The 15,789-nt window shown below is 39.4% G+C and overlaps 1 protein-coding gene across 2 annotated transcripts in view; it reads left to right on the top strand.

The window, feature by feature from the left end:
• LOC127354815 (protein dachsous) overlaps positions 1-15,789 on the top strand; it is a 49,435-nt gene that overhangs the window by 30,763 nt on the left and 2,883 nt on the right. Inside the window, exons 20-27 of one of the 2 annotated variants that reach the window (XM_051385052.1) lie at positions 10,165-10,337; positions 10,871-11,022; positions 13,238-13,533; positions 14,474-14,584; positions 14,809-15,000; positions 15,195-15,292; positions 15,366-15,494; positions 15,614-15,787. In XM_051385052.1, the coding sequence (XP_051241012.1) occupies positions 10,165-10,337; positions 10,871-11,022; positions 13,238-13,533; positions 14,474-14,584; positions 14,809-15,000; positions 15,195-15,292; positions 15,366-15,494; positions 15,614-15,787 (1,325 nt within the window). The remainder of the gene's footprint in view (positions 1-10,164; positions 10,338-10,870; positions 11,023-13,237; positions 13,534-14,473; positions 14,585-14,808; positions 15,001-15,194; positions 15,293-15,365; positions 15,495-15,613; positions 15,788-15,789) is intronic. The other variant, XM_051385051.1, reaches the window with a different exon arrangement.

Below are 15,789 nucleotides of genomic sequence, written 5' to 3'. Positions count from 1 at the left end.
TATTATATGTAATCCATGCAAAAGAGACAAGGAAAGTTTATTCTGGTAACTCTGGCAAGGACTGATTTTTATAATATCTGATTTTAGGATATTATACCTTCGCCCCCACAACAAACCTTTCATTCCACAGGGCTTACTGTGACTCATACAAAGGCAGGTTGAATGCACATTGGCAGGTCCATGTTATAGAAGTCTCATGTATGAAATGGCTGTATCCTACTCACAACACTGCATTTTTATAAACTATGTTAACTGTTCATGGTTCAATTAGCTTGCCCCCCCCCCCCCCCCCCCGACAGGGAGGGGAATTTTTTTTTTTTTATATTTTTTTTTTTTGAAATTTTTTTAGAAGAGGCCGGGGAGGAAAAAAAAAAACAAAAACAAAACATTATATTTTTCTCTTCCCCCCCCCCTTTTTTTGTTTTTGTTTGGGGTTCGGGTCCCCCCCCCCCCCCCCCCCCCCCCCCCACCCGACCTGGCGTATGCTCCTTGCCAAAGCCCTCTTGAAAGCTTATGTATTATTTTTTTTTTTTTTAAAAATTTTTTAAATTTTTATATAAAAAAAAAAAAAAAAAAAAAAAAAAAAAAACAAAAAAAAAAAAAAAAAAAAAAAAAAAAAAAAAAAAAAAAAAAAAAAAAAAAAAAAAACAAATTAAATAATTATAATAATTATAATTTTTCCAGAAAAGAGCGATCAGTCTTCTAGCTCGAAGAAGCCCAAAATCAATCAACACTGATCTATTAATCTTTTATGCCGATGGACTTTGGACTTCTGTCTGCCTGTGGACTTTGGGAGAAAGCCAGGGCAACCCTGGTAATTCTATATTCTAAACTCTCAAACATCCAGCTGAGCTGTAAGTATCATATTGAGGAATGATGTATTTTTATTTTAGTTTTAAGAAACATGCTTACATTTTTGATCATTAAAATATTAAATTTTACCTTGTATGTAGTTTTTGGTGAACTTTGAGTAAGACAGTGTTATACAACCATAAGTCATTGAGGTTTTACTAAAAAAAACTATTAATTATATTATTATAACAGACTGTTAATTGTACAGTAAAGCACTGTCACATTTCATGGCACAACCTTAGTTTTTGTGTGCCATTCCAAGGGAATTTATACAGATTAAAGTAGTATTTTATATTAGATACTGTTAATTGTACAGTAAAACACTAATATTTCATGGGAAAACATTTATTTATGGTTATTCATATGGTACTTTTATGTCATATATTGCAAAACAGTTTCTTTTGATGGAAAAAAAACTTGTTTTACACAGTAAAATGTTGAATAAAGTGCCAACATTAATCGTTAAATCAACAGTACTAATATCTTATTACCATAAAAAGTTCCACTGTATTTTTTTCCCTTAAGTATACGGTGAAACACAGACATATTTAATGGAAAACTTTTATTTATATGATATTTTAAGGGAATTTATACAGAATAAAGTGGTATAAATACTGTTAATTGTACAGTAAAACACTGTAATATTTCTTGGCAAAATCTTTGTTTTATATAGTATTTTCATGTCAATTATAAAGCAAACAATGTTTCTTTTGATGGAAAAATTTTTTATTTATATGGTAAAATATGGAATAAAATGCCAAGATTATCTGTAAAATCAACAGCACAAATGTCTTTTTACCGTTATAAAAGAAAAAGTTCTAGCGTATTTATTATGGTAAAATTATGGCAACCACAGCTGCCGGTTTTTTACCGTAAAAACGTTTTTTGGGTTTTTTTTAGAGTGTACTGACTCAAAGACCCAGGCGCCCAAGGGGTCACGAGGCACCCAAATGTCACTGATAGAGACGAGTGGACTAGAAAGAGAAGCAGAACAGCCACAAAGAGACACAAGGCTACAAAGAGACACAGAATAGATACAAAGAGACACAGAATGGATACAAAGAGACACAGAATAGATACAAAAAGACATAATGAACACAAAGAGATGTATAAAAACAAGAGACACAAAGACACGAAAAACCCAAAATAGACACAAATAGACTCAAAATGATCATAAAGGACAGTAAAACAGCCACAGAGACAAAAGATGTTTACAAAGAGACATAAAATGAACACAAATACAAAAAACTGGGCATAAAGAAACAAAAGACGTCTACAAGAAGACACAATACAACTGAAAAGAGACAAAAAACTGACACAAAGAGATACCACATTAGCTTTGGCCTATGTGTTAACAGTTCGGCTCCCAGACCGGAGTCGGGAAGCACAGGGGAGAGTTTCCTCCAGGGCCGAAGTTGAAGCTAACTTTGGGGCTTACCCCCTTCACTCTATCTTCAGCAGTGGCCAACAACACACACAGAGGCTCCACTTTGTCCTTGAGGAAGCAACAGCCTTTATTCACCGACAACTGTGACATAAACTGTACATTTACCGCTAAACTCTCTATTAACTTTTGCTAACCAGTCTCTCGCTGTTGCTGCCGTTCACACACTCCCGCTCGCTCCCTTTCGCTCTACCACACACACACGTTATGCCCACACATGTACACTGCTCTACCCCCTTAAAAGGAGCCACGCTACTCTATAACATATGGCAAAGGGGTTTCATTAAAGACTGGTCAACAGCAGAAATGTATAGATAGATATAATTTTCAAAAAACAAACGTCCTTTTGCTGTGAAACTAGTCACATTACATACTATAGCTGGATTTTTATTTAGCAATGTTACAAATGTCAGAGGGATTCTGAATGCAGTTCCTCTGGAGAAGAAGACTTTCTGGTTTCTCTTGGGCTCCCCATTGAGTCAGAGAAGCTAACATCATTATTTCAATACATTATTGTCATTGCTCAAATCCTCACGCTGCCCATTTTTCCTGCTTCTGACAAATCAACTTTGAGCTCAAAATGTTCACTTGCTGCCTGATATATCCCACCCCACTAGCAGGAGCCATCATAACCAGATAATCTTTCAGTTATTCACTTCACCTGTCAGTGTCAGATCGGTGTGCATACTGTCAATGATGACATTTTCCAGCTCAATGTTGATGTTTTTTAACTCAGTTGTGAATTATTTGTTTTGGGATTTGTTTTGGGAATCAAAGAGACAATAAACATTTATAATGCTCCACAAAGATATGCACAAATCTGCAGAAGGACAACACAATAAAAACCACATGAGGAGTACAACCAAGGTCAGAATTCTCCTCTTAAATGTAAACGTACAGTAGCAGATGCCTGGCCTTTATTATAGCTCAATTTAAACAAAAATTAAACTTCTCCTGTAAAGCTGAGGTATGATTTGTTCACACGGTTTGAGGGAATTAAAATTAAGGCTTGGTCCTGCTCTTTGTCCACTGACAGTCATTTTACAATCAGCCATAAAACAGAATTATAGGGAGGTTGTTAAGAGATTATAGGGTGAGGTGAACTGCAGACGACTCTTAACGCCTGTGATACAGGTGATCAGTTCAATGTCGGTTTTCAGGTTTTGGGAAAACACAACCGAGCCAATATGGACGCCGGTGGTTCGATTAGGCCTTGTCTCCTTCTCGTTATCTCCATTTGTGTGTGTGTCGTTACTGGAATTCCAATAGGTGAGTGGAACCAGAATGGATGGAGTTTAGAAATCGACAAATGTGGCAGAGATTTTGTTTAAAACTGTAAATTATTGGAAAAATGAGACTATTTTCTGTCGCTGGGTGAGGATTCCTATGGAAGCCCAGTATTCAAGTTAAATAAGGTTTTGAGCGATCATTAGGCCCCGCAGTGGCTATCAGGCTGTGCCGTCATAAATCTACTACTAGTCCTATACCCACCCAAGAAACGGGCAGATACTCAGTGGCTTGGGGCGCCCATGCAATGCCTATAAAAAGTATTCACCCCCCTTGGATGTTTCCCCCTTTTTTTTTCTTTTATACATAAAATTATGGTCAATATAATTTGGCTTTTTTGACAAGAATTTGCAAAAAAAAACAGTCGAAGCTGTATGGGAGAGTGGCAAAGAGAAAGCCACTATTGAAAAATGCTCATCGGAAATCTCGCCTGGAATTCGCCCAAAGGCATGTGCTAGACTCCAAGGTCAATTGGAAGACGGTTCTTTGGTCTGATGAGACAAAAATTTAGCTTTTTGGCCATCAGACTAGATGCTATGTTTGGCAAACACCGAACACTGCACATCACCACAAACACCACCATGAAGCATGGTGGTGGCAGCATCGTGCTCTGGGGATGCTTCGCAGCAGCAGGCCCTGGAAGGCTTGTAAAGGTCGAGGGGAACATGAATGCAGAAAAATATCGCTAAATCCTGGAGGATAATCTGATTCAGTCTGCAAGAGAACTACAACTTGGGAGAAGAATGTATTTTCCAGCAAGACAACGACCCGAGGCATACAGCAAAAGCTACACAGAAATGGTTCAAAGACAACAAGGTGAGTGTTCTGGAGTGGCCAAGTCAAAGCCCAGATCTCAATCCAATCGAGAATTTGTGGCTGGACTTGAAAAGAGCTGTTCACGCCCGATCCCCGAGCAACCAGACAGAGCTTGAGCTGTTTTGCAAGGAAGAATGGAGACAAATAGCAGTGTCCAGATGTGCCAGCCTGATTGAAACAAATCCACACAGACTCAGTGCTGTAACTGCAGCCAAAGGTGTATCTACTAAATACTGACCTGAAGGGGGTGAATATTTATGCAATCATCTTCTTTACCTTATATATTTTTAATTAATTGACATTAGTTTGTAAAAATCCATCTTCACTTTGATATTAAAGAGGGTTTTTTTTTTTTTGTTTTGTTTTTTGTTGCAAATTCTTGTCAAAAAAGCCAAATTATATTGACCATGATTTCATATATAAAAGAAACAAAAGCGTGAAACATCCAAGGGGGGTGAATACTTTTTATAGGCATTGTATATCTGCACTGTAACTGCGTAGGCTGTTTGGCAAAGATAAAACTACAGTACAGATTGATATAATTCAGATATAATGTAATACAGGTTATATACAATGTAATAAAAAGTTCAGTTCAGTATAGTATTACGCTGAATACACTGGCCACATTCTCAACAAGAGAAATTAGATTTAGATTTGTTTTCACATCAACATATTTTATAGAGACTGTTTCTTTAGTAGAAAGTAATTGATAACTGCACAACAAGGTCATATTACTGTTTTTTTACTATATACTATTTTAACTTACTAGTAAATATAAAAAAAGTAAATTGTGCACTGTTTCAGGAAATCTGTTGCTGTTGAGATTGTTTAAATGTAATTACCAACCAAACCATCATAGGCAGTGAGTACCAGCCAATCAGAGGGAGAGTAGGGCGGGTCATGACTTCGCCACCCTCTGGAAAGAAATTGGCTTCCTGTACTTAGATATGCTACAAGAAAACGTTTGAAGATGACAGATATTGCTTGGAGACTATATAAGTGACATGGGTATAAACACATCATGAGTTAGCAAATGTTAGCAAAATGCTATCTAACTAGCATGCAACAATTGATTTAGATTAGCTAGTTAGCATTTTGCTATCATCACTTTTATAAAGTTACTTCATACTCCCTGCCAACAGTAATTAGTTACACCACTATTTATATTACTTTTCTGCTACACCCCACAAAATTGGTAATAACGTCCTTTCTCCCTCAAAAGAAATATTATTAATGTAACGTTGCCTTAATGCCCAACACTGGCTTTTTTAATAATTTGAGTGAACATATTATATCTGTCTTTATTAACTTGTATTATTTCTGTTACTCTAGGTACTGACATAAATTGTGCTGCCGATAGTAATAAAGATTTGGGAGCAGTGGATGAAGGCTACACAGGTAAGTGAGATACAGCATTTTGAATAGAATATTTCCAAAGTAGATTAAAGTCAAAAAACACAAATTTGTTGTTATGGATCAAGCTAAAATCAGACTGTAAAGAATTGGGATTTAAGATATATCAGAGTAAATAACCGTGTCATCAGCATAAAGACTAACAGAATCATTTGAACATATTTGAGGTAAATAATTAGTAAAAATGGAAAAAAGAAGTGGTGCCAAGGTCGAACACCCTTATCAGCAGTTCAATAGTCAGACTGAGAACCCTGAAAAGACATATTATTATATTTTAAGTAGATTTCCAAAACACAGCTAAACGTTTTGATGAAGCCCAGTAATTGGTTATAATAATATATAATAAGGTTTTAGATTTAATTGGGAGCCAAAATCATCAATCAAGATTGGCCAGATTTGCTAATATATAAACTGAAACTGACACCAATATTTTGTTTTCTATTAAAAAGTTGTTAATAAATAATACAGTGTAAATTATGAAGTGACTTCAGAATACATTCTCCTCATGTATTTGCCAAAGATTAAGCATTTCTTTATAATAAGCATTGTTTTTATATTAGTGAGATGTATGATTTATTGATTTAAATTGTGAAGAAAAAACAGATGACATGTTTATCTAGTCCTTCTCCTTGCTGCTGCAGGGGATGTGGAGTTGGTGAATGGGATCACTTCAGGAAGCAATGTGAAGCTGGTTCCCTACATCTTCCCCACCCACCTGGAGTTTCTGGAGCTGAGCTTCACGCTTGGAGCCACCACCGCAACTGTTCGCACTAAAAAGCCACTGGACGCAGAAGCACTGATAGGGGTTAGAGCTCCATCAACTCCATCTCCTAGAAATTAATGTGCAACAGTAATACTTTTTACTGTACAATTTTCTGTACAAAAATGCATTTCAGCAAGTTCAGCTGATGAGTTAGTGGGTATCTTCCAAAGTCTTCTTAGTGTAAAATGATTTTGTTGTCTTTGAACACGTCACCTTTAAGTCATCTCTACAGACCCAAAAATCCACTGTGTTCATGTCTTACAGTCTGACCGCACCTTGTATTACTCTGTCATGTGTGACGGCCCAATTAAGGTAGGTAAAAGTCATGTAAATGTTGTAATATTCAGTAACATTACAAAACAAAATATTTCAAATGGTGTTTTTTTAACTTTTGCAGCACAATAACACTCGGACGCTGAAAATCAACGACCTCAATGACCACAGCCCGGTATTCTCACAGAAGGTCTACAGCACCAACGTCTCAGAGGTAAGTCACTGATTTCTATGAGAAAGGAACTGCAGACCTGCATTACATGCTTCTATTGACGTGTTAAGATGTTCAGCTGACAGAAAAAAAATAATCAGAACTAACAGAACAGAACTTCTGGCTGGTTTATCTGACTACAAGCTGTAAACTAGGGTGGAATTAGTTTGAGAAGACACAGTAAATGTGATAACAGATATTGTATTTAGATGTTCAATTGACAGAACATGCACACGTATATTCATTTGCATGTGTTGGTGTACATCATTCAGCATTTTCTTCCTTCAGGCAGTAAGTGTGGACAGCGAGGTCCTCCGAGTGACAGCGGTGGATGGAGACAGCACCCCAGAAAACAACCAGCTCACATATTCCTTTGTAATATCATCTACCCTTATTTGGCAATTTTTGTAGTTGACATACATCTATGTTGCTTGTCACTGCGTTGTGGAAGCTGAGAGTGGGCGTAGTTGCTCATATGTAATTTGTTTAAATCCTGTCAAATCCAAATCTGACAATCAATGAATAACTGTATTAAATACAAGCAAATTGAAATATTGTAATAAGACAAACACTCATGTCTGAAAATAAACCAAAGATGTTTATTTTAGCTTTAAAATTGGGATTGTATGATTCCAAATTTACAGGAAATAATCCCAACCTTTTTCCTTAAGAAACCACTTTTCTATCATTCAGTAAACTGACTCAGTTACATATTTTATGGATATTTCATTTTATATTCAAAACTGTACAACAAACCCAAACAGTGAACTCAGTAACTGAAGGAAGTTTTTGTAAAACGGGTGAGTTCGAGCAGATTGTTTCCTGTTTAGGGATTTATACAATTCTGTCTGTATTATGTATTTTTTTCAAATAATTTTTAACAATCACAGTTGTACTTGGATTTGGACCACAGATAGCTTTACTTTGAGATTAAGATGATCTCTGGGCTTCCACATGTGTTATGATGAGTAACAATATTCTGTATGGAAATGTGACGGTAACTTTCTTCCCAAAGGCGCCAGCTTTAGAGTACTTTATGCTGACCAACTCAGGGGCTTTTATTTTGAAGAGACGACTGAACTACAATGTAGTCAAAAACTTCAACTTCATTGTGATGGCCAGGGTAGGTGAAAATACTGACACACACCATCTACTAAATACAGAATTATTTTGAGACATAAAAACATAATTAACTGGTGATGGACATGAATAAGTTGTCTGTGCTTTGTTCACTACAGGACAACCACGGACTAAATGACACGGCCACTGTGGTGATTAACATAGTGGACTTTGACAACCTGAATCCCTATTTCAGCCACAGCGTGTACCGGGCCTTTATTCCAGAGAATGAGGTGAGACTTTTAAACCTAATCATCACATCATTTCTCTCACAGGTAATGCCAACCAACACTTTATAAAGCATCTATTAAACACAGTCAAAAGTGTTGTGAAGCATTTCTAAGCTTTCTGGTAGATTACAGGGTTTTTTTTGTCTTGTCTGGCTCCGCCCCTGCCCACAGATATGAATTGCTGGGTCTTATAAAGCTATATCTTATTGTCTTTTTTTGGCTAATATCAATATTGTATACTATATATTTCAGGTTGGGTCTTTCCGGGCCATCGAGCCTGAGGCGATAAAGGCTCAGGACGGAGACAGCGGGATTAACATGACTTTAATTTACAGCATCAGTGCAGGTAAACAACAAGAAATTAAAGCTTCAAATTCACATCAGACATTTAAAGTAAAACACTTAAACACATAATATATATAATTTTGAACATTGTCTTTGTTTAGTGTCTCCAGACAAGTACCGGACAAACTTCAACATCGACTCCAGCAGTGGAGTTCTGACTGTGGCGACTGCCATAGACAGAGAGGACATGAACAACAGTGCGATCTCTATCAACATCATGGTACTGGCATTTGAATATACGATCACGGTATATAATTTGTGGACCAAGCTTCCAGGTCTGGGAAGTGAGGCAGAAGTATTTGTCTAATGGCCAGCAGGGGGGCAACTTTATTGGTTCCAAAAAGAACTGAGTTAGTATGCAACCTAATTTGAAAATGGCTTGATTTATGAGCTCAGAAAACAGTTTCCTAATGAGTTTTATGTTCTCAATTTCTAGTTTCAAGTCTTCTTCAATACAGCATGATGTTCATTTAGTAAGCTTTTAGGTGTAATACTGCACAGCTAACAGTTGAGTTTCAAACTAAATACGCATCTAGGGTTACATACAGTAAGTGATCTGAGTGAAAGGTCTAAAATACAATAAAAATGTTCCTGGACAACATAGATTATTTCCAGGATATTTGGTCTTTTTAATCAATTTCCAGGTGTTTCCATGACTAGAAAACTAGTAAATTTCCAGGTTTTCACACAGCCCATCAAACATTGCATAAAATCTGAATTTTTACAGAACGAGTGCGCACAGTTCGGTATACAACACAAAAAAGATGTTGCTTAAAAAGTGATTCATGTTTTCTCTCGTCAGGTGGCCCAGACAGATGACAGTTTGAAGACGGCTGTTGCTGTGGTGTCTGTCACTGTTGAGGATGTGAATGATAATGCTCCAGAGTTTGACCAGCCCGAATACTCTGTAACACTTCTGGTAAATTCTCCTGTTGATGCTGTTGTGTTCAAAGCCATCGTCACCGACCGAGACCAGGTAAAAGAAAAAAAGACAAACATATACACAAACTTAATGAATAAATCCTAATAAACGACAAAACATTCAATCTGACATGAAAGGAGGAAGTACACATTTATTCCTTTTTTATTAAATTATAAACTTACACACGTACATCTACAACCCTCCATATATGTTGTTTCTTAACAAGTACCCTGTATGTTCTGCACTATATATCGTTTATATTGTTTATTTAACCTTTATTTAACCATTGAAGTCCCTTGAGATTAAAAATCTCTTTCCCGAGGGCAACCAGGCTGAGACAGCTCAGCAGTTGGGAAAGCAAACATCACACATGTCTCAGTTACACGGAGCTTTAACATTTAAATTCTTGCAGTAGGATCAGATCATTAAGCTACTTATAAAAGGTTAACCAACATCATAAAGTTTTAAATGCATACTCTTGTGCACCAGAACGTCACCACCATCAGAGTGAGCCTCACCGACGTCAACGACAACACGCCTGAGTTCAGCTCCAGCAGCTACGTCAGCAGCATCCTGCTGAAAGACGCAGCGAAGGGGAAGCTGCTGCTGACGCTGGCGGCCACCGACAGAGACGCCGGGAACAACTCGCTCATCACCTACAGGTCAGTGCAGCCCAGGATGCCGTCAGCAGCTGACTGTAAGGTCATCTACACAGCATTGCTGCGCACAGTGCACCTTGGACCTTGTGAAAGAACCACTCGTACCAACAGATTTCTTTTAAATATACATTTTTGTCTCATCTTGAATTGATCGAGACAGCTGGAGGATGACAGGAAAGGGGAGGGTGAGAGAGAACCGCTGCAGTAATGACCCCTTATTGTTACCTGGGGTACCAGCTCTACCAGGTGAGCTGTCAGGGCGCCTAACAGATTTGTTCTTAAGTAGCTTGAGAAATAAAATACTGACAGGTGACGAATTAAAGGAAAAACGAACAGAACAGCTTCTCTGAAACTCTACCGGAGAGATGATCTCTATCCTACCAGAACATATTTGGTGTTTTTGATGATGGTGTTGGTCTAAAATCTCCCACAGGTGTTAAACTGGGTTGAGATCTGGTGACTGTGAAAGCCATAGCATGTGATTCACCTCATTTTCATACTCAAATATTTATTTTTTCTCTCTCTCTGTGTTCAAGTTTCTCTGCAGGAAGTTCTCCATATTTGGCCTTAAACAGTGAGACCGGGGACGTGACCTTGACCTCTGACCTTGCTAATGTCACAGAGGACACCACGCTGGTGCTGACAGCCATGGCTAAAGACCACGGCCAGCCTCCACTAAACTCCACAGGTCAGTCTGACAGCGCCAGGTAGTTTCCGTTATCTTAGAATGAGACGGATTCATTTACAGACACCATGTGCAGCCGCCATGTTTTCTACAAAAGCCTGGAATGGACAAACCAAACACTGGCTCTAGTTTGGGCCTTTTGCTTTTGCGGAAGAACATTTTTGGGTTAGCACCGTTTATAACACACAGCATTTATCCTTTGCTCGACGGCAATTTTAGGAGAAAGAAAATGGGGCATAAAATAAGAATAAACCCACTTCTCCAGACACCACTGCCAGTGTGTGGGAGTTAGTGGCATCTAGTGGTGAAGTTGCAGATTGCAACTAACTGAATACAGCTGGTGTCTGTATCCGACAACCTGGGAATGAGAACGGGCTGTGAAGGGTGTGGGAGAAAGTACGGCGGATGAGAAACAAGCGAAAAACTCAAAAAAGGGCTTCTGTAGAAAGATGGCGGACTCCATGGAAGGTGACCTGAGTTATATTATGTACAGTGGGTACGGAAAGTATTCAGACCCCTTTAAATTTTTCACTCTTTGTTTCATTGCAGCCATTTGCTAAAATCAAAAAAGTTCATTTTATTTCTCATTAATGTACACTCAGCACCCCATCTTGACAGAAAAAAACAGAAATGTAGAAATTTTTGCAAATTTATTAAAAAAGAAAAACTGAAATATCACATGGTCATAAGTATTCAGACCCTTTGCTCAGTATTGAGTAGAAGCACCCTTTTGAGCTACTACCGCCATGAGTCTTCTTGGGAATGATGCAACAAGTTTTTCACACCTGGATTTGGGGATCCTCTGCCATTCTTCCTTGCAGATCCTCTCCAGTTCTGTCAGGTTGGATGGTGAACGTTGGTGGACAGCCATTTTCAGATCTCTCCAGAGATGCTCAATTGGGTTTAGGTCAGGGCTCTGGCTGGGCCAGTCAAGAATGGTCACAGAGTTGTTCCGAAGCCACTCCTCTGTTATTTTAGCTGTGTGCTTAGGGTCATTGTCTTGTTGGAAGGTGAACCTTCGGCCCAGTCTGAGGTCCTGAGCACTCTGGAAGAGGTTTTCTTCCAGGATATCTCTGTACTTGGCCGCATTCATCTTTCCTTCAATTGCAACCAGTCGTCCTGTCCCTGCAGCTGAAAAACATCCCCATAGCCTGATGCTGCCACCACCACCATGTTTCACTGTTGGGATTGTATTGGGCAGGTGATGAGCAGTGCCTGGTTTTCTCCACACATACCGCTTAGAATTAACGCCAAAAAGTTCAATCTTGGTCTCATCAGACCAGAGAATCTTATTTCTCATAGTCTGGGAGTCCTTCATGTGTTTTTTGGCAAACTCTATGCAGGCTTTCATATGTCTTGCACTGAGGAGAGGCTTCCGTCAGGCCACTCTGCCATAAAGCCCCGACTGGTGCAGGGCTGCAGTGATAGTTGACTTTGTGGAACTTTCTCCCATCTCCCTACTGCATCTCTGGAGCTCAGCCACAGTGATCTTTGGGTTCTTCTTTACCTCTCTCACCAAGGCTCTTCTCCCACGATTGCTCAGTTTGGCTGGACGGCCAGGTCTAGGAAGAGTTCTGGTCGTCCCAAACTTCTTCCATTTAGGGATTATGGAGGCCACGGTGCTCTTAGGAACCTTGAGTGCTGCAGAAATTCTTTTGTAACCTTGGCCAGATCTGTGCCTTGCCACAATTCTGTCTCTGAGCTCCTTGAGCAGTTCCTTCGACCTCATGATTCTCATTTGCTCTGACATGCACTGTGAGCTGTAAGGTCTTATATAGACAGGTGTGTGCCTTTCCTAATCAAGTCCAATCAGTTTAATTAAACACAGCTAGACTCCAATGAAGGAGCAGAACCATCTCAAGGAGGATCAGAAATGGACAGCATGTGAGTTAAATATGAGTGTCACAGCAAAGGGTCTGAATACTTATGACCATGTGATATTTCAGTTTTTCCTTTTTAATAAATTTGCAAAAATTTCTACATTTGTTTTTTTTCTGTCAAGATGGGGTGCTGAGTGTACATTAATGAGAAATAAAATGAACTTTTCTGATTTTAGCAAATGGCTGCAATGAAACAAAGAGTGAAACATTTTAAGGGGTCTGAATACTTTCCGTACCCACTGTTTAAAGTAAACTATTATAAACATTTATATTTTACAGCTTGTGATATTAAACATGTATTGAATATTGATAACTCGTGTGTTGTTGGGTGTAACCAGCCCGCGTCGTGGTCAATCTGAGGGTGGCGGGCGTGGCCTTCAGCAATACCTCCTACAACTTCAGCCTACCTGAGAACGAGCCGGTGGGGGCGACAGTGGGGATGGTCTGGGCCTCCTCAGGAAGCGACCTTTACGATGTCGCCTACACACTGAAAACACACACAGACCTGTTCTCCGTCAACACCAGTGGAGCCATCCTGACCAAAACAGAACTGGACAAAGAAGAGCAGGACTGGTACATCCTGGACGTGGAGGCAGTGGACACGAGGACCCCCCCTACGTCAGCTGTTGCAATGGTACGATCTGTTCTCATTTTAACCCTTTAAGATCACATCCTCAGTCGTATTGTCTCCCTGTTTAACAATGTGTGTCAGAAAAATGCACAAAAGTTATTTTTAATTTATTTGTATTTTTATATTAAAATCCAATCATTGTGTCTTCCTGTAAAACTAAATGTGACGCGTGCTTACGTCAGCATGAACTAACTGATTTCAACCAATAATATCCTGACATTCACCCATCAATCTTCAACCTTTAGCCACACAGAGCTACAAACACACAACTTTATCAGTGATTTGAGTGAAACTGGATCAGATTTTATGGAGAGAATATTGTCTGGTTTCTCCTTTAAGTTGTATATCTCAGGTGATATTGATTACTGAAGAAAAGAAGCAACCCTTTCTGAATCCTCTCTTTATTTTAAGAAAAAACAGACAAACTTTTAATGAGCATCAGGATCCAGATCTTCATTAATATACAGTGACAATAATATGGATCAACTGATACTGTTGAGTTTATTCATCGGGGATTATTACAAACGTCCAGCGTTGGGAGGATTCCTTTAAAAATGTAATCCGATTGCAGTTACTTACTAACATAATTGTTTATTACAAAAGTATCACAATATTACAGTAAATTAATTTACCTCCACACCAAATCCACAAATAAAGACCAGAGAAAATACACATCAGTTAGATGACTTTTATATATTCTATAAAACAACAGAACAATTCAACATTTAATCCAGAAAATCTTGTTGTCGTGAAGCATTCAGGACCATTTGTGCAGCTGGAAGTCAGAACTTTCACTGTTCTGTGGTTTATTTTGTACATTTAGTTACTTTCTGGTATTAGTCTTTCTTTGTATTATGTGTGTTTGTGTTATCAGATAAGATTCTGTGAATCCGATCAGATTATGTTTACAGTCCTCTATTTCCTTGTTTCTTCTCTCTCTCAGGTCAGAGTTCAGGTGGAGGATGTGAACGAGTCTCCAGAGTTTCAGTCCGAGGTTTATAAGGCCTCAATTTTCAGCATCGCCCCGTATAAAGCCCCTGTCATTCATGTGAAGGTAAACGCACACAGAAAATATCCCGTACTGTAATAAAAGAGCATTGTGGGATACCTGCTCTCTGCTAACGACAGAAGCGATAATCATTAATTATCTTGTGTGTTAAACAAAGTGATGCTTCAAATACACATAATAAATAATGAACTTACAGTTGAATTCACACATGTTAGTGTTTAGATCTTTAAAAAACAAATCATTTATGACCCCCACCCTCCCCCCCACAGGCTTTGGACCCTGATGTCGGTGAAGAGGGTCAGCTGGTCTACAGCCTGTCTGCAGACAGTCCTCATTTTGACGTGGATCCGTCCTCGGGTCTGGTGTACGTGGTGTCCGTGGTGAGTCTGGCTGGACAGCAGGCTGCAGTGGAGGTGAAAGCCACGGACCCCCGAGGACTTCAGGCTACGACCAAGGTGGAGGTGAGTGAGCGAGGACTGGATGAAGGGAGTTCACAGTGGTTTTTATAAAAGGTAAAGAACAGTGAGTCAACGTCCAGTAGAGGCCAAAATCAGCAGGATGTTAAGAGAAAAAGTTATATCTCATCACAAACAAACATTTTAATTTAAAGGAAGAAAATAATGTACATACCACAATGGCACTCTTCTGCCCCCAGGTGGAGGTCAAGGGAGGTGCGAGCAGCAGTGACGTGGTGGTCATCTCCCTCAACCAGCCCGCCAACGTCGTGGAGAAGAAAGTCCGCGAGATGGAGAAGTAAGATGGGTCGAGCTCATGATCCATTCATTGTTTGGAGATTCCTGTTGTTGTAACTGTGTGTTCCTCTCAGGGCTCTAGGTGGCGCTCTGGGCTGGGCCGTGAACATCATCGAGGTGTCCAGTGCGGCTGAGAGGACAGCTCTGGTCAGCTTCGTCGCTGTAGACGGAGGGGAGGTCGTTTCCTCTGAAGAAGTCATAAAGTAAGAGTTTGATTTTTAACACGGACTCAAAGAGTCGACACATTGTTAGAGATGGTTCCTTAAAGAGCGGCGCGCTGGAGGTTCTGTTGGGTCCTGATCTCTCGTGTCTAACCCGTCAGAAAGCTGCAGGGCCAATCGGCTGCTGTGACGGCGGAGCTGGTCAAAGTGTTTGGGCCGGGTGTTCACTTTGACGTGATGAAGCCTCAAAAACCCGCCTCCAACCAGACCTTGGCCATCACTCTGGGCGTCCTGATTCCCCTGATCGTGCTAGGATCGATTGTCTTGATCATCAGGT

This window comes from Dicentrarchus labrax, unplaced genomic scaffold (assembly GCF_905237075.1).
Source record: "Dicentrarchus labrax unplaced genomic scaffold, dlabrax2021, whole genome shotgun sequence".
NCBI lineage: Eukaryota > Metazoa > Chordata > Actinopteri > Moronidae > Dicentrarchus > Dicentrarchus labrax.
This window is presented reverse-complemented; position numbering and strand designations above follow the sequence as displayed.